General features: G+C 42.7%; 1 protein-coding gene across 2 annotated transcripts in view; it reads right to left on the bottom strand.

Moving 5' to 3' along the window:
- Positions 1 to 7: 7 nt before the first annotated feature.
- Positions 8 to 19,091, bottom strand: part of EDA25 (CCAAT-binding factor) — a 63,721-nt gene continuing 44,637 nt past the window's right edge. For both annotated transcript variants that reach the window (XM_078587781.1, XM_078587780.1), the window contains 2 exons: positions 2,623 to 2,860; positions 8 to 1,140 (listed from right to left, as the gene is read on the bottom strand). In XM_078587781.1, the coding sequence (XP_078443907.1) occupies positions 499 to 1,140; positions 2,623 to 2,860 (880 nt within the window). In that variant the 3' untranslated portion in view covers positions 8 to 498. The remainder of the gene's footprint in view (positions 1,141 to 2,622; positions 2,861 to 19,091) is intronic.

The raw sequence follows: 19,091 nt of genomic DNA, 5'->3' as shown, positions 1-19,091 counted from the left end.
TAACCCAAGCCAAAATGGAAACTCATTTTTTGGAAACTCTGATATTGCAAGAAAAATGAACAAGTTCAAGAACAGCTTTCAAATATACAACAAGCGCACTATGTTTCATCCAATTATATTTGCACTGTGTTGCACTATGTTTCCTTCGAGTTCAAGCTGCTACATGGATGAAACCTCCACGGTCACCATTAATCAGGAGATAAAAGTTTCCGAATAGTCCGCACGATTGGATTTTCAATATCAATTTCAAGAAAAGACACAGTAGAATGATGGTAGGATTAGAACAGATTTGGGCCACAACTCACCCATACTGAAGCATTCTAAATGAGATCATAACCTTTTTCTTTCCCTTTTTCTTCTTCTTTTCCACAATAAAATCACTTACTTTTTCCCGGTAATATCTGAGATTGCCATAATAACGTAGCTCCTAGAGTAAATGCTTCAAGTGTAAATAGCTCCAAGAGTAAATACTCCAGAAACAATGTTTCTGTGGATAGATCATTTGTCCTTTTTCTTCCCCTTCTTTTTCTTCTCCTCATTTTGCAGCTTTGGGCTGGATTTTCTTTTTTTCCTGCTTCCGCTGCCGTCCAAGTATTTATCCTTGTTACGCTCAAAATCTTCAACACTTACAAAAGGCGACACGTGGGATTTCTTCTTTTTCTGCTTCTGTGGTGACCCATCTTCCCAGACATCATCATCTCCTAATGCACTAAAATCATCACCATTGCCATCAGGGTCTACTTCATCAGAGTCAAAATCATCTTCAGTACCAGCAAACTCATCATAATCATCATCATCATCAAGATCGATATCTTCATCGCCAATGAGTTCTTCATCATCTTCAGCAGCAACTTCATCCAGATCTTCATAGTCATACCCTTTGTCAATATCATTTGACGCCAGCGGTGCCAAACCCAGCATGTTTTCCACCTCCTCATCATCGCTGCCATCAGTGCCATCGCTTCCGACAGGCGCCAGTTCCTCATCCTCGTCCATGTCTTTCTTCTTGCTCTTCTTCTTTTTCTTTGATGAAGTGGTCTTGTTAGCATAAAATTTATGGAAGATTATATCTTCAGGGGGAACATCATTCTCAGCCAGTCGCAAGATCTCTTCTCCGATCATGACAGCGTTTAGATCACCCTGAAAAAAAGTTAAACCGATTTAGTCATTATTTATGGACAAATGAATGAGTAAACGGTTCAAATAGATTATCAAAACGAATACCTTATTAAAAACATGAAGGCCATGAAAAATGAGGGAATCGATTGCATTACAAGTGGATGCTAAAGCATAAGAGATAAACAATTTATCAGTCTGCATTATGTGCACCAGGGATGGAGAAGACTGCTCCCATCTTTTCTTCGAATGCATCTTTGCTTGGCCTGTGTGGGTCATCCAGTCTATGACAGTGGTGGATGTCTCCTCAGATGAGGCCTTTTGAGACTCTACGGGATCAGGTATCCAGGGGGCAGGAGCGGGGACCGCAGTTGGCCACACCGCAACAAGCTCATTTTCAAAGGATGAGAAGTATCACTGGTTGGCATAGTACATGATGCAGATATTTTAGTCCCTGTCTGGTTTAGAGAGAATTGAACACAGGATATGAGGATCCCTGGGTCGAGGGTGCATTTTTTATCTTGTAGAACATATTAATCATGGAATATATTTTAAGACGCACTTATCCATAGCCAACCGGATGAGAAGATAAATGTGGATCTTCCTGCAGCTTTACGTATCTAAGAAAATCCCAAAAAAGGTTGAAGTAGGAATCTAATAGGGATATAAATAGTGACGTACTCAAGGAGACAAAGGAAATAAACAGAGTGCAGAAGGCAATCGAAACATAAATAAGTGAATCAGTCAGGTATTGCTCCAAAACTCAGGAATGAAATAGAAAATTATTTTTTAATTTTAAATTCTAGGATGTTGAGTTATTTGATTGTTAGAGAAGTAGGGTTAGAGAAGTAGGATTCAACATCATGCAACACAACTACGATAGTAGCATTGACTAACTTCTTCAAGATAACCAACAAAGAAATCTTGTTAGTTAATCCACATATCATTCTTTTTGTCTATTTTGTGTAAGTGGGCCATCTGTTCTAAGGGGTCCGCCTGACTTATTCCAACTTGTGTCAGTGAGCCACTGAAAAAGTGGCCAAAACAGCCGAATATCCAGGTTTTTTGTTGTTTCGTTCTCCTTTGTCTCTTTCTTTTGTCCAACCCTACTAGGACATGTGACCACAGTGAAGCAGGAGGAGAGCTTTTATCAACAAGAATCGACTAACTTCTGCAAGTCAACCAACAAATAAATATTAATGCAAGCTTACTAGTCATTGCAATATGTATTACCTCAAGACCGTTAAATAGAAAGATGGTTTTTTCCTGAGAAGAAAGATAGTGAATCTTTGAATCCCATGGAGATTCAAAGAGCTTTCCAAGAACTGTTGCCTGGCCAAATGATAATCTACAAAAGACTTCAAATCTCACGTAACTACAACTATATGACACAAAACAAGTAATGAACACCCTAAATAGAGAAATACAAAAGGAGCATGACAGAAATAAGCACAAAACAGGAAATTCAGGAAATCGATTTGGAACAATCAATTGGGTGCCCCATACCTTTCTGGCTGGCGCAATTTGAGAACCACCATGCCACGTTTCTTCTCCCCTGTGAGACGCTTTTGGTTTCTTCTCCATAAACTTGTCTAGAAAAGCAGATAATGAGAGATCATTCAAAGGATCTCCATTGTACACAATGTTGACGCCAGACAGAAGTGTCTGAGCCATGGCCCCAACCGATGGATGTACGTGCGCTGCCAAAAGTGTTAATTCCCACCAACCTGCTGTTTCTGCATTGCTGTCAAATACTATAATAAGTCAACTGCAAAGGTGAAATAGACATGTTGGTGTTCTAAAAACCCAATAGCACGCTATACTGAGAAATATGTTACACTCCTGATTTTTATTCATGTGATGCAAATGTTTTACTGATTCCTATATCCTCTTTAACATCATACTCCTTTTGATAAGTCAGTATGCACCCGTAGCAACCCTAACGAATAATAATAAAAGAGAGAATAATAAAATACACTTTTGATGAATAACGAGGGCTACCCAATATAAGCACTGGGTTTCACTCATTTGGGTAGTTATGCAATAAGATGAACACAGGCTTTAGCAATAAAGAATAGAATATAAAGAGAGGAAAAGTGCCTGCTGACACCCCCCTCAAGCCGGGAGATATATATTCTTCATCCCCAGCTTGCTCACCAGATTGTGAAAGGTACTTCCAGATAGGCATTAGCTGATTGGACATATTTTATATTGATAATGCCTTTATCAGTAACGCAACAATATCTCAATGCCAACCTTCTGTCCAAAATTGACCCTCCATAGTCTCCATTATTGAACATTTATCGGGGAAATGTTTCCCTCCTCTCGAAAGAGTTGACATTGTCCAGCTGTCCTTTTCAAATAACCTGTAACTCTGTGTGCAGCAATCATATTTGGTTCCTTCAGGCTGTCATCCTCACATGACTTCAATATTTAAGCTTGCCGGCTAAGCATTAATACTTATCTTTGTTGACTGGGATGTCGTCCTTTCACACACAAGTTTGCCATTTGGATCAATTGTGACAATTGATGGCTAGCCATTCAGTCATCATTGTCTCCAGTAGGAGGTCTATTTCCAATGTAAAATAAAGATCCCTTCTTGAGAATAGATGATTTCAGTTCCTAGGAAGTGTTGCAGAAGACCCAGTGATTTCTAATCAAAGAGTTTGCCCAAGTGGCCACTCAGGTGCTGGATCTCTTTCTTATCATCGTCACCTGAGATGATAATATAATCAACATAAACCAAAGAGGGCCACAACTTTCCCAACGTTAAAATGCTTGATAAATGGGATATGATCCCAAGTACTCTATCTATATACTATTTCCTTCACATAGATAGAAAACCTCCAAATCCAGGCCATGGGTGATTGCTTTAACCTGCATAAGGCCTTCTTCAACCAACGTACCTTCTTTTCTCCCTGTTCAGCATTATATCCAAGCGTCAAGTCCATAAATATTTTCTCCTCTGAGTCAAAATGTAGGAATGCATTCTTAACATCAAACTGATGCATCTGCCATCCCAAAGTTGCAGCTATTGCTATCAGTACTAGTACTGAATTCAATTCTACCACAGGGCAAATATCTCTTTGTAGTTAATGCCGTAGGGTAGGATTGGGTATATCAGATTTATAGGCCTCAATTGAACCATCAGGATTATATTTGATTGCATATACTCACCTACAGCTGACTATTTTCTGGTCTCTTGGAGCCGAAACCACTTCTCATGTGTTATCTTTAGTAAGGTTTCCGTTTCTGTTCCCATTGCCTCCCTCCATCGTGGTATTTGTATTGCCTCTTCAACACTGGTTGGCATGATTTCACTATATATTTTGGTAAAGAGTGCACGATAGCTTTGAGAGATCCTTACATAATTTACATAAGATGGGGGGGTACCATCCCACAGAGACTATATTCTTCCCAATCTCAGCCTTTCGAGCTTCTTGATGTGCTTGATCCGATATAGCTTTTTCTCATCTTCGGCAGCAGAAAATTGTACTCCTCTCTAGCCATGCTTCGTTGGAGCCATCCATGGATCAGTACATCCTCCACTTTCCTAATTCTGTAAAATGAATCTGTAGGATTCCTGAACACAAATAGGTGTTCAGAGATATCCATACCTTCCAGGATAAGTTCAATGTACTGACTGCAATGCAATCCACTGAGTCCATATCACAGCTGCTCTAGGATGCCAGGGAAAATGATTTGAGTTGATTGGTCATATTCTTCAACAGGTTCTTGGTTTTCTGGCAGCCATATGCTACAGGTAGAGTGCAAGTAGATAAAGGAAAGATAGGGCTTGAGGATCTGTGCAGGGCTTCTGTTATCTGTTAGTCCGAAGAGTTTCCCGTATTTATTTCTCCTTATTTACTGTCCTTGTATCTTTGTCTTCCATTTTTACCTATTTGCCCCTATATTTATTCGCAATCCAATAGGCCTAATAATATTCGGGACCACTTGTAACCCATAAGTATGGGAAGAACTAAGAAGTTGATTTTTGTCTTCTTTGAAATTCTCTCGCACCCAAAACCCTAGTTTCTGCAAAGCTGGCCTCCAGCTGGAGAAGAGACAGATCAGGCCATTGACATGGCATCAGAGCACCTAGGCTACTTTGTTGCTTGATTTATCTCAATCTTACTTAAGGTTTTGAAGTCAGCTGGACCTCATGGCATGTGGGCGAATACCAGTGACCAGGATTTTATCTCTGACAAGTCAGGGCTGACTGTTGAGAGAGGATTAGAGGCTGAAGAGGTGAAAATACACCACGTGAATCAGTCTTCTGCAACACCTACAATTTGGCAACGACCAAGCTTGTTGAAGGTGGCATTGGAGTGAAATTTTGGGGGCCAACTACAGGGATTGCCCGTTTGCGGAACCTATAACTTGGTGATGACAGAAACAGAATGCTGACCAAGATTTATGAAGGTTGAAGCCAGAGAAAGATTGTTGACCGACTATGGCAGAGGAAGATTGCGTAATAACTATGGCAGAAATCAAACCTTCAGCAGTCCCGAAGGTGGACGGGGGGAAGAGCAGGAGAAAATGGCTCAGGTAATCCTCCCCATCGTTCCCAAAAATGTGAAGTTTAATGGTGTCAACTTGAAAGATAGGGCCAATATGTTGAACTAATCCTAGAAAGTAAAGGGTTAGTTCACCATCTCACCAAGGAAGTGGATCCAAACAGTCTGAAGTATAGCACCTGGAAGAAGGAAGATGCCAGTGTCCATGCATGGTTGCTGGGCAGCAGGGCAGGCAACAGATTCCGGAAATACCTATATCGGAAGATAGCCAAGGGAATTGGGGATCAACTATACAGAACCACCACACTTGTACAAGGAGATAAGTCAGTCACAAACTTTATGGGAGAACTTCAGGCACTATGGCAGGAAATTGATCATCTGCGACCTATCAAGAATCCAGAAGAATGGCAGTCTACACTCCAGGACTACATGGTTAGGTTCCGTGGGACTAAACAGAGCATATGAAGGACTCCGAAGCCAAATCCTCCACTAAGAACGGGTTCCAGACTTGGAAAAAGCAATTTAACTGGTACAGGATGAAGAAAGGTGCAGGACTCATGTAAACGAAAAAGAAGACGCTGGGTAGGACTCATTGCTACAGCTAAATCAAAGAAAAACTTGACAGATGGACGCAAAAGCAGAGCCTCAAGGAAAAAGAGAAGACGGGGTGAAGAAGGTCTTGACCGGATGGCGTCAAGGAGTAAAGCTCAATACAGATCCAACCTACACTGCTATTATTCCAAAACACCGAATCACACCAAAGACACTGATCCGACATGGGTCCTACATCGGCGGATCCCCAAATAAGCACAAGCTTATGTCAGTGACTCAAAAGAAGACGGCTGATGTGAAGGAAATGTGCCTCCCAAAGTCATTGAAGAAGAACATATCAGCCTGAAAAATGAGTTTTAAAAACCCAAAACCATGATAAGATCCACCTCCATGGTAATTGTTAGCTTGTTCCATGGCTGGTCGGCATTTGACCTAGCCGCCAGTCAGAGCAAGAGAAGGAGGTGGGAGAAAAAGAAAACCAAAGACACTGGTCCGACATGGGTCCTACATCAGCGGGCCCCCAAATAAGCACAAGCTTATGTCGGTGACTCAAAAGAAGACCGCTGATGTGAAGGGAATGTGCCTCCCAAAGTCACTGAAGAAGAATATATCAGCCTGAAAAATGAGTTTTAATAACCCAAAACCATGATAAGATCCACCTCCATGGTAATTGTTAGCTTGCTCATGGCTGGTCGGCATTTGACCTACCCGCCAGTCAGAGAAAGAGGAGGGGGGAGAAAAAGAAAACCTCATCAACTTATTCCCAAGGGTTTCTCTGGTTTAAACCAGAGAGACTTACAAGTAAATGGGCTGGCCCACAAGTAAATGCGCTAGCAAATTGACGAGTTAGTGTACCGCTTATATATGGGGCCCACGTTTACAGAAAAACAAAGAAAGAAAGAAGGGAAAATAAAAAAACTAGAAGAAATAAATGTAAGTTCCTCCGCTAACACCCCCCCTCATGCTGATGCATAGATGCTGTCAATGCCCAGCTTGGATGTCATCTGCTGGAAGTTATTGCCAGGAAGGCCTTTGGTCAAATTGTCAGCTAGTTGATCCGATGATGGAACATACTTCATCTGGATGATTCTGGAGTCAATTTTCTCTCTAATAAAGTGTCTGTCGACCTCCACATATTTTGTTCGATCATGTTGTACTGGGTTATGTGCAATATCAATTGCAGATTTACTATCTCAGTACAGGATGATCGGAGAGTCTTGAGAGAAACCTAAATCTTCTAGGATCCCTTTGATCCACAATGCTTCGCATATCCCTTTGGCAACCGACCTGAATTCTGCCTCTGCACTGGATCTGGCGACAACATCCTACTTTTTACTTCTCCAGATTATCAAATTCTTACCAATGAAGGAGCAATACCCAAATGTTGATCTCCGGTCTACTACTGACCCTGCAAAATCGGCATCAGTGTACATCTTTACAGAATAATCGCTTTTCCTCATAATAGCAAACCATGTCCAGCTGTCCCTTTCAGATAGGCTAGCACTCTATGAGCCACTTGCCAATGTGTTTCTCTTGGGTCATGCATAAACTGACTCAATACTCCAACGGCAAAGGCTACATATGGTCTGGTATGGCTCACGTAGATAAATTTACCAACTAATCTTTGCTATTGTTCCTTGCTGACTCAACTGTCATCCTTGCATGCCCCTAGCTTCAAGTTTGAATCAATTGGAGTACAGGCGGGCTTGGATTCCAGTATCCCAGTATCCTTTAGGAGATAAAGTATATATTTGGGTTGAGAGATGAATATTCATTCTCTTGAGAAAGCTACTTCAATTCCTAGGAAGTATCTCAAGTGCCCCAAAGCTTTGATGGCAAATAGCTGTGACAGATGTCTACTCAATTCCTGACTAGCTTTTCCATCACTTCCAGAAATTATGATGTCGTATACATAGATCAACAATGCCACGACCCCCCCTGACTTGGAGTGTCTGACAAATAAGGTGTGATCCCAGTTACTCTGAGAGTACTCCATAGTTCTCATGGCCAGTGAAAATTTCCCAAACCAAGCACGTGGTGATTGTTTCAACCCATAGAGAGTCTTCTTCAGCCGGCAGACTCTATCGCCTAACTGAGAAGAGTAGTATCCTGGAGGTGGTTGGATGTATATTTCTTCCTCCAGGTCGCCATGCAATAAGGCATTCTTGACATCATACTGGTTCAGATCCAACCCGGAGTTTGCTGCAAGTGCAATTAGAATCCGAACTGTGTTGAGTTTCGCCACTGGTGCAAAGGTCTCTGTATAGTCAATGCCATATGACTGACTATACCCTTTAGCTACAAGCCTTGCCTTATACCTCTCCAGTGAGCCATCCGAATTGTATTTTATGGTGTAAACCCGCTTACACCCCATACACTTCCTGCCCTGTGGAAGTGGTGTTAGCTCCCAGGTTTCATTTTTCCTGAGGGCCTCCATTTCTGCATCCATAGATGACTTCCACTTAGGATCCTTTACAGCTTCTTCCACAGTCTGTGGTAAAATTATCTCATCCAATTTGGCAAGGTGTGGTATTCTGAAGACAACTTCCTATAGCTAACCACGTTACATATAGGATATCTTGGACGTTGGGTGCAGGTTCTCTTCCCTTTCCACAATGCAACTGGCCAACTCAAGTCTTCCATTTCCTGCATTAGGTCTTCTTGGTGTCTTAACTCAGTCTCCTCTGCTCTTGATTCCAGTATCCAGCCTTTCCTCATTCTGATCTTCACTGTCTCTGGTCTGCTCATGTTCTTCCACTGGCAACTCTCTCTTGGTGGCAGTTTCTTCCCATAACTGACACTCAACATTTTCTCAACATTGTGTCAAATTATCATGAACTTTCTCTGTCAACTCGGCATAGAACATCTGCTGCTCATTAAACGTCACATCGACAGACACAATAATTTTTCTCTGATCAGGGAGAAAGCATCTGTATCCTTTTTGAGTTGAGGAATAGCCTACAAACACACACTTTTCTGCCCTTGGATTGAGTTTACTACCTGGACTGTGTACATGTGCAAATGCTACACACCCAAATATTCTGATTGACAATTCATTCTTTGTCCTTTGGTCAGGATAGAAGGTTGGCATCATATCTATTGGACTCTGATAATTCAGTTTCCTGGAAGGCAATCGATTGATTAGATAGACAGCTGAAAGGAGAGCTTCTGCCCACAAGTATTGTGGTGCACGTGCATGGATAAACAACGTCCTTGTGGTGTCAACCACATGACCTATCTTCCTCTCTGCTACCCCATTTTGCTGTGGGGTGTTCACACATGATGACTCTTGGACTATGCCCTGATTGAAAAAGAATTTTGATAGTTCTCGGTTAAAGAAATCTCACATTATCTGACCGAAATTTTTTTATGGCAACTCCATATTGATTCTTCACCATGTGGCGAAATCCCTGAATGATATCAGGTACTTCTGACTTATTTTTTAACAGGTGTACCCACGTGCTTCTGGTGCAGTCATCAATTAAGACAATGAACCATCTTTTGCCTGAAATGGATGGGATTCTACAGGGCCCCCACACATCGCTGTGGATCAATGTGAAGGGCAGTGAGCTTCTCTCTCTAGCATTTTTAAATGATGCCCATTTGTGCTTCCCCAAGTGACATGAATCGCAAACTAGTTTAGGAACATCCAGATGTTCAACAAAAGTTGGATACATTTTTCTCAAAACATCAAAAGAGGGTTGTCCATGTCAAAATGCACCATCTTCAGCTGCTCCAGCTTTCTAGACGTTGTTCCTGCCACCATCATCACTTTTCCCGTGCTGCCATCCAGCTGGAGGAGCCCATTTCTCTCTTTAATTGATCCAATCTTCATATTTAGTACCTTGTCAAACATGAAACACCCATCAGATCTTAGAACAACTGAACAATTAATGTCTTTGATTAGTCGCTGTGGAGAAATCAGTTGTGCCTTTAACAGAGGCACATGGAGAACGCCTTTGAGAAGTCCCAATTCTCTAATGTGCACCGTGCCGATGTCTGCCACTTGGAGGATTTCCCCCCCCCCCAGCAGTAATCACTTTTCTCTGATTTTCACAGCAAGAATATGAATAAATATGAATATGAGTGATCAGGGGTGATATGATCTGTTGCTCCTGAGTCAATAATCCAATTCATTCCCAGAACGGATGTATGAAAGGCATGAGAAATAAAATAATCACCTGATCTAGTCATGGAGGCAGATCCAAACAGGGACTTGAGTCTTTCCACTTCTTCCCTAAGAACAGATATTACTTCCCCTGGGTTCTTGGGCACCATTTTTGGTTCTTCAGAAACAACTGTTTTACAGCCTTCCTGGGCGCTGCTTTGGACTGTTACTGCATTTGCCTGACCCTGACGTTGAGGTCGATTCTGCAATTGCCAACATTGCTTGATATTGGGGTTTCACTTCTTGCAGTACTTGCAGAACATGCTCCCCTGTGATTGGGACTGTGACTGTGTCTGAGGCTGTGACTTCCAATTCTGACTCCGCTGATCCCCTTGAACTGCCTGAGACTTCTGAGACCTCTGCACCAGTAATCCGGCTCCACTTTCGCCTTCGGTAGATTCCGACATCACGCCCAGTCTTTCTTCTTCTTCTCTCGCCAGTCTAATGGCTTCCTCTAGGTCAGGTACTATTTCTCGATTCAACAGTTGACTCCGCATACTTTCATACCCCACATTAAGACCCAACAGAAACTTGTAGAGTCTATCCTTCTTTGTGTATTGCCATTCATTTAATTCAGGGTCTTTGATAGGTCCATCGTAGTCAATTTCTCGCCATATAGCTTGTAGCTCATTGGCGTATACACCAACTGTCTTGTCCCCTTGAACCAGATTGGCTGCCTTAGCAATTATGCTATATATTATTCTCCAATCCTTCCCCTTTGAGCTGCCTTTGGGTGCATGATCCCGGATTGCCTTGGCGGTCTTAAGAAGAAGAGAATTCTTGCATTCATTTCCAAGCATGCTTCCAAGAAGCCAAGCTCGGGATAGGGCATCATCCTGCTTCCAACTTTTGTACCCTGCAATGCTAGGATCCCTGTTAAAGATATAAGGAAAATAGCCCAAGCCCAAGAAGATGATTGTAATACATAAAGGAGATACATTGGGCCCACTATACCCATTATCGGGTTCTGTGGGTCCCATCGTTAACGGCTAGTAATTACTAGCCGTTGGGCGACTAGCCGTTAGACGACTAGCAATTAGGCAGCAGCTATAAAAGGGATGTGTGTAATATATATTTTTTTACCTTTTTCTAATAAGATTTGTCTCTACTGTTCGTGCTGCTGCTCTCTCTCTCCCTTCTGTACTCTTCAAGTATTACAAAGTCGTCATGGTATCAGAGCTTACCAAGTGATCCTGGAAGAATTCTCTGGCATCAAGGTCATCCCACGGGAGGACTCATTTTCGAGTTTTTAAGGAGCTTGAGGTCAGTATTTTTTTTGTCAAGCCACATAAGTCATGGCAGAAGACATGGCTAAAACTTCGACTGAAGGAGTAATGCCATCATCGGGAAGTCAGATGGTACTTACCGATAGATGAATTGCTACACTTCCGGTGATGGCGAAATGCAATATTTTCAATGGCAAGAACCTATTGCTGTGGGAGAGGACGATCCAAGCTGCTCTAAAGCCTAGAAAGCTGGTGCACCATCTTACAGAGGTTTGTCCACCTGATACTCATCCGAATTACCCAAGATGGATAGTTGAAGAAGAGTATGTGTTTGGGTGGATGTTGGATTCGATATCTGCAGAACAATTAGTCCAATATTCATCCAATGGAACTGCAAAAAGGCTATGGGAAGCTGTGTATCGAAGCCACTCCAAGAAGAATGACAAAGCCAAAATTATTGATCTTATCATACAAGCTTATACACTTAAACAAGGAGATATGGATGTACTTACTCAAACAAGCTGAGGGATATCCACAATGAATTAGATCATTGTAGACCACCCTCTACAGATCCAGTAGCAAGGGCACATCAGGCAACAAATCGACTATGTCAATTTTTGCAAGGACTTCGGCCAGAATTTGAGACGGTTAGAAGCCAACTTTACAATAGAGAGGAAGAACCTACGTTTGATGAAGCTGTGTCCAAAGTCATGCAGGAAGAAAGCAGACTCAAATCAGCTAGAGGAGCCATTGAAAGCACAGCCCATGCAGCAAAACTCAGAATCAACAAAGGGGCGACTCAGAAAGACCAAACAGAGACGATCTTGTGTGCAACAACTGTAAGAAGAAGGGGCACATCAAGGACAAGTGCTGGAAGCTTCGTGGCAAACCACCTCATATTGCCCGAGCTCATGTTATGATGCAACCAGGAGAAGGTGGAGAAACTCAATTTTTTTAGTACTCTTCCTTCAGTTCAAGACTTCCAGAAGATGATGCAAGAACTGCAAAGTATAAAATCATTTATCAACTCTGGAGCAGTCATTGGTTCTACTTCACTCGTCAATTCTGGTAAGGAAGAAATAAACCACAACATTACTTTACTTACTAAAAATCTATCAGATGCATGGATCCTAGATTCAGGTGCAATGGACCATCTAGAAAAGATTTCTTTATGACATATGAAGAAGTGCACCCAGGTAAGTACGTTCAAATCACTGATGGTACATTATTACCAGTAATTGGCATTGGAAGTTTGAACATTAAACATATTGGTAAATTGGAAAAAGTGTTGCATGTTCCTAAATTGTCTATGAACCTTGTATCTGTACAACAACTAGCAAAATGTAGGGAGTATAATATACTATTTGATAATTTTGATGCTTATTTATGTCACAAGGAGCTCGGGTGGAGGACTTGACTAGCTAGAGTTTACCAGGGGCTCTACTACTTACCCATGGAATACCCAGGAGATAAAACAAAAGTTGCAGCAGTGAAGCTATCCTGAGGAGACAATCATGGAGACTCACCAAAGAATGGGTCATCCATCCTATCACCTACTTAAACACTTGTACCCAAACTTGTTTAAGGATGTTTTGATTGAAAAATTGGTTTGTGAGGCATGTCAATTAGGGAAGTTTAAGAGGGGAACATACCCGCCTAGCTCTACAAGAATGCAGAAGCCCTTCCAGATTATCCATTGTGATGTCTGGGGCCATCTCCCCAAACAGACATACTAGGACACTGTTATTTCCTAGTATGCACAGATGACTACAGCAGATATAGCTGGATTTTCTTACAAAAACACAAGTATGAGGTTGCCAAAAACATAAAGGGATTATGTAATCATATCAAACGGACTAAGAACAGATAATGCGAAGGATTTTCTCAATACTGAACTTACTGAATTCCTCTTGTCAGAAGGAATAAAACATGAAACCTCATGCCCATACACCCCGCAACAGAACAGAGTAGCAGAGAGGAAAATAGGGGACATTGTAGACAAAGGAAGAACACTCCTAATCCAAGGAAATGTTCCCACAAATCTATGGGGTTTTGCTGTTATGACAGCCACACATCTCATAAATAGACTTCCTTCGAGTATCTTAGCTTTCAAAAGTCCACTTGATCTTAATGAGACATATTATCCAAAAGTAAGACTGAAAACTGGCTTACCCCCAAAAATATTCAGTTTTGTTGGTTATGTGTATAATCATACACACAAACAAAACAAGTGGTCTACCAAAGGACTCAAATGTATATTTGTGGGATATTCTCTCACACAGAAGGGGTATAAATTTTATCATCCTATCACTCGCAAATACTTAGTTACTAAAGATGTGGTGTTCGATTAAAAAAGTTTTTATTACAAACCAAGAGGTACTGAATCATACTTAGACACTAGTCCTATACTCAACATTGGAAATACAAGATTTGAGCCACAAAGTGAAGATGACAATGAACTTACACAACTTTCAGATAGATTACAAGTATTTGACAGTGGAGAAGGGATGAGTCCCCACGCTAATACACAGAGAACAGAATCTGATTCAAGGACAGTGGGTGCAACTGAAAAAAAAGGAGAATCATCTCGAATCACTCCATATCCTAAATATTATCAAAGGAAGAAAAAGGATAGACAGTCAGAAGTCATGGATTTGGGTGAAGGGGGAGAAGCATCATATGAAGGGGGAGTAGTATCCACTGAAGGGGAGTAGTACCCACTGAAGGGGGAGTAGTACCCACTGAGCAGGGAGTAGCACTTGAAGGTCCAATAGAATCTGAAGAAGGTCATTGGCCAATCGCTCTAAGGAAAGGTACTAGAGAATGTGTGAAAGCCCCTCTATATCCAATAGTAAACTACTTGACCTATGAGAAAGTATCACCCACATACCAAGCATTCCTGACAAAAATTCAAGAAATTGCTATTCCAAGGTCCCCCCCAAGAAGCAATGAATGATATTAATTGGAAAGAAGCGATGGATGAAGAAATGAGGGCCTTAGTACAAAATAATACCTGGGAGATTGTTGATAAACCCAAAGATAAAAAGGCTGTGGGTTGTAGATGGGTTCACACAATAAAGTGTAAATCGGATGGGAGTTTAGAAAGGTATAAAGCAAGACTTGTAGCTAGAGGGTACACTCAGACATATGGAATCGACTACCAAGAAACCTTTGTCCCTGTTGCAAAAATTAACACTATTAGAATCCTCATATCCTTGGCAGTCAATCTAGACTGGCCATTAAACCAATATGACATTAAAAATGCCTTTTTACATGGAGACTTGAAAGAAGATATCTACGTGAATATCCCTCCAGGATATGAAAAACCAACATAACAAAGGAAAAGTATGTAGACTTCGAAAATCATTATTGGGTTAAAACAATCACCTAGGGAATGGTTTGGACGATTTACCCAAGCAATGAAGGGGTTAGTATATAGTCAATGCAATGGAGAACACACCATGTTTTTTAAACATTATTCAAATGATCTGCTAACTGTTTTGATAGTATATGTAGATGACATAATAATTACGGGTAACAATCAGGAAGAAATAAGGACACCTGAGGAACATTTGAACAGGAATTTTCAAGTTAAACACTTAGGACCTCTAAAGTATTTCTTAGGTATAGAGTTTGCAAGATCACGTGAGGGTAACTTAATGACACAACAAAAATATATATTAGATCTTCTAAATGAAACAAAACATATGAACTGTCATATAAATGAGACACCTATTGAAGTAAATCATAGATTAACTCTAAGAGAAAGTGACCCTAAAGTAGAAATTAGCTCATATCAGAGTCTAATAGGAAAACTTCTGTATCTGTCACACACGCGACCAGATATATGTTATGCTGTAAATGTGTCAAGCTCTAACCCTAATCCGGATTTAGGGTAGAGAATGGAAGAACGAGGAGAAACTCACATTAAGAAAAGAGTAATAGAACCCCATACATTAGACGGCGCCCTAGGGTTTCTTTATAAGTAACCTGGGCGTTTCAGGCATCCAGGCTATCGTGGACCCGATAGCCTGGATCCGCTTCACTTATATCCGATAAGGACATAAGTATACAGGAAATATAAACAAGTACAAATACAGATACATGATAAAATCATAGGCGGCTGACACCCCCCTCAAGCGGGTAAGTAGATGCTCCACATCCCCAGCTTGGAGAATAGCCGCTGAAAAGTCTTTCCAGATAGTCCTTTTGTAAGAATATCCGCTACTTGATCTGCCGATGGAACATGCTTGATCTGCACAACCTTGTCATCGATTTTCTGTCGAACAAAATGTCTTCGAATACGCATATGCTTTGTCCGATCTGGTACAACAGGATTATGAGCCATGTCAATTGCTGATTTGTTGTCACACCAGATTGTGGTAGCTGCTTTTTGTGGAATATGAAGATCTTCCAATATGCCTTAAATCCAGATAACTTCACAAATCCCCTTAAGTAGGGCTCGAAACTCTGCTTCAGCACTTGAAAGACATACCTCCCTCTGTTTCTTGCTTCTCCATGTAAAAAGATTTCCACCGAAATACGTACAATATCCACCAGTACATCGACTGTCTACCACTGAACCACCATAATCTGAATCAGTATAGGCTTCCAAGATTGGTTGCCCTCCACGTCGAAAAAATAAGCAATGTCCAGCTGTCCCCTTCAAGTATGCCAACAGTTTATGAGCAGCTTTCAGATGAGTTTCTCGAGGACTTTGCATGAATTGGCTCAATAGATTAACAGTATAAGCGATATCTGGTCGAGTGTGATTCAGATAAATTAATTTCCCAATTAGTTTTCGATATCTCAGTGGATCAACCAGAGGTGAATCCTCACACAGTCCCAGCGCAACATTTTGATCAATAGGAATCTTTGAAGGCTTGCAGTCTTCCATTTCCATCCTCGCGTAAAATATCCAAAATATATTTGCGTTGCGAAATAAAGATACCTTCAGGAGAATAAGCTACCTCAATACCCAGGAAATATCTGAGCAGTCCAAGAGATTTAATTTCAAAATGTTCACATAACCTCTGACTTAATCGTTGTATCTCAGCCTCGTCGTCTCCTGTGATAATAATATCATCAACATATACTAGAAGGGCAGCAAGTTTTCCCTTGGCATTAGATTTAACAAAGAGTGTATGATCCCCACTGCTTTGCTCATATCCCAGCTTCAACATAGTTTGGGATAATTTCCCAAACCAAGCTCGTGGTGTCTGTTTTAACCCATATAATGTCTTCTTGAGTTTACACACCCACCCCTTTGGGGAATTAGAATAATATCCGGGAGGAATTTGCATATATATTTCCTCCTCTAGGTCTCCATGTAAGAAGGCGTTTTTAACATCATACTGATGTAACTTCCAATTGTAGGTAGCTGCAGCCCCCACAAGAATACGAACAGTACTCAACTTTGCAACGGGCGCAAAGGTCTCCTCATAGTCAATCCCATATGTTAGTGATATATTCCTATATCGGGCTAATGGGCCCTGTTCTATAAGCCCATTAGCCCTTTATCTCTCTTCTCTCACTTAGGGTATATATATATACCCTCTTCTTGTAACATCTTTGGTACATGATTCTATTTTCCTTCTCACTCCATCTCTCTTGATCCACTTCCCCCTCCTAGGGTTAACATGGTATCAGAGCCAATGGCTCTCTAAGGAGTGAGATCCCTCTACCGGACGAACATTCCCCGCGCAGACTATCTTCGTCACGCGGAACTTCGTCTCCATTCTCTTGCGGAACTTCCCCTTCCGCTTCCGCAATTTCTTCTTCATTCCAGTCATTTTTTCGGTTTAAAATCGTTCCTCTTCCGATTTTCATCCTCAAAATCTTCCATACCGTCTTCCTCCTTCGATTTCCGGCGTCTGACGGCCGTTCCGGAGCCCGCAGCCGAAGCAGCCGCAGCAAGCGCCGAACCGTCATCCCGGCGCGTCATCCCGAGTCGATCCGTCAACCGATCCCGTCCGAACCGTCATCCGGACGATTTTTCCGTCATCCTCTTCATCTGTGCGTCATCCCGAGACTGTTTTTCGTCATCCATTCCGTCATCCGCCCCCTGGACGGCCCCATTACGTCCTCCAGGCCCTGTTCTGGCCGTCTGCCTCTCCGACGCCGGTCGCCCCTCTAACCGGTTGCCGTCCCGCACCCAAAACTTGACATCATGCCGTTCGAAGATGCCGATTTCCTCGAGAAGCCTCTCTCCTACAAAATTGTGAGTCCCCTCCCAGCGGTCCCCGAATCTACTCTTCTTCGGGGCCCGAATCTACTGGAATGGACCCGCTACGTCCAAACCACCCTGGAATCACGTTTCCTGTTCAAGCACTGCACCGAGGCTCCGCTCCAACCGACGCATGTCCACTACGCCACGTGGAATGCGGAAGAGAAGTTTGTCCTGGGGTGGCTCTACACGCATACGCTGTCCCATGATTTTCGGCAGCGTTTTCCTTACCCGACGACGGTGAAGGGGTTCTGGGATCAAGCGAAGACGTACTGTGGTCGAGACAACGACTACTGGCGACTGTTTGCGTTAGTGGGACAGGCGTACAACCTTCGTCAAGGCACAATGAGCATCTCCGATTATGCCTTAGCCCACAAGAAATTGTGGGACGAAGTGGATCACTACTTACCGCCTGACGATGTGACGTGCAAAATTTGGAAAGATGTTCTTCTTTTGCGACTCATTGGGTTCCTCAATGGCCTCAACCGCGAGTATCATGACATTCGCCGCAACGCCCTACATCGCAAAGAAGGCTTCCCGACCATCGACGAGCTCCTCCCGGAACTCCTAGAGGAGGAAAGTCATTTTGCACTCCATGGGACTCCGTCGGCGCCGGCCCTTGACTCGGCGGCCCTCTTGGCGACACCTTCCGACTCCACGACTCGCCCCAGTTGTACCTACTGCAAGAAGGTGGGGCATACTCGTGACCGCTGCTGGAAACTCCATGGTGTTCCCCCGAAGTTCCAGCACAAGCAGAAGAAGGAAGTCGCCGACGGACAGGCCCTGGTTGCCGCCACGTCCACCAGCACGAGCAGTTCCGCTTCCACCATCGATCAACTCCAGGCTGACTTCACTCGTCTCCGTGACCAAATGGAGTCCCAGATGGCTGCCCTTCAGACTCAGACCCAGACCCAGTCCACGTCCTCGCCGGCGGTTTTGGTGCGTTTCAGCCCTCTCCTTCCTCTGAGTGGTACTGTGGTCATACGGCTCTTCACTCACCTCTCGTCTCTGATACTACGTGGGTTCTTGATTCGGGGGCCACCGAGCATATGACCCCCTTCAATGACCGGTTTGTATCGTACGAGAGGCATCGTGAGAGCCGTACCGTTCTTACGGCGGGCGGTGGACGTCTCTGGGTGGCCGGAATCGGGGCAGTTTTTGTGGATGGCCTCGGTGTGGTCAACAACGTCCTCCATGTGCCTGATTTGCGGGCCATTCTCATGTCTCCAACGTCTTGTTGATGCCCTTATGTGCTCCTTTCACCTCCAACCTGACGGCATGTTTCT

Source organism: Wolffia australiana, chromosome 15, assembly GCF_029677425.1.
Source record: "Wolffia australiana isolate 7733 chromosome 15, ASM2967742v1".
Lineage (NCBI taxonomy): Eukaryota > Viridiplantae > Streptophyta > Magnoliopsida > Alismatales > Araceae > Wolffia > Wolffia australiana.
The sequence above is the reverse complement of the archived record's forward strand: the minus strand, read 5'-3'. Positions and strand labels throughout refer to the sequence as shown.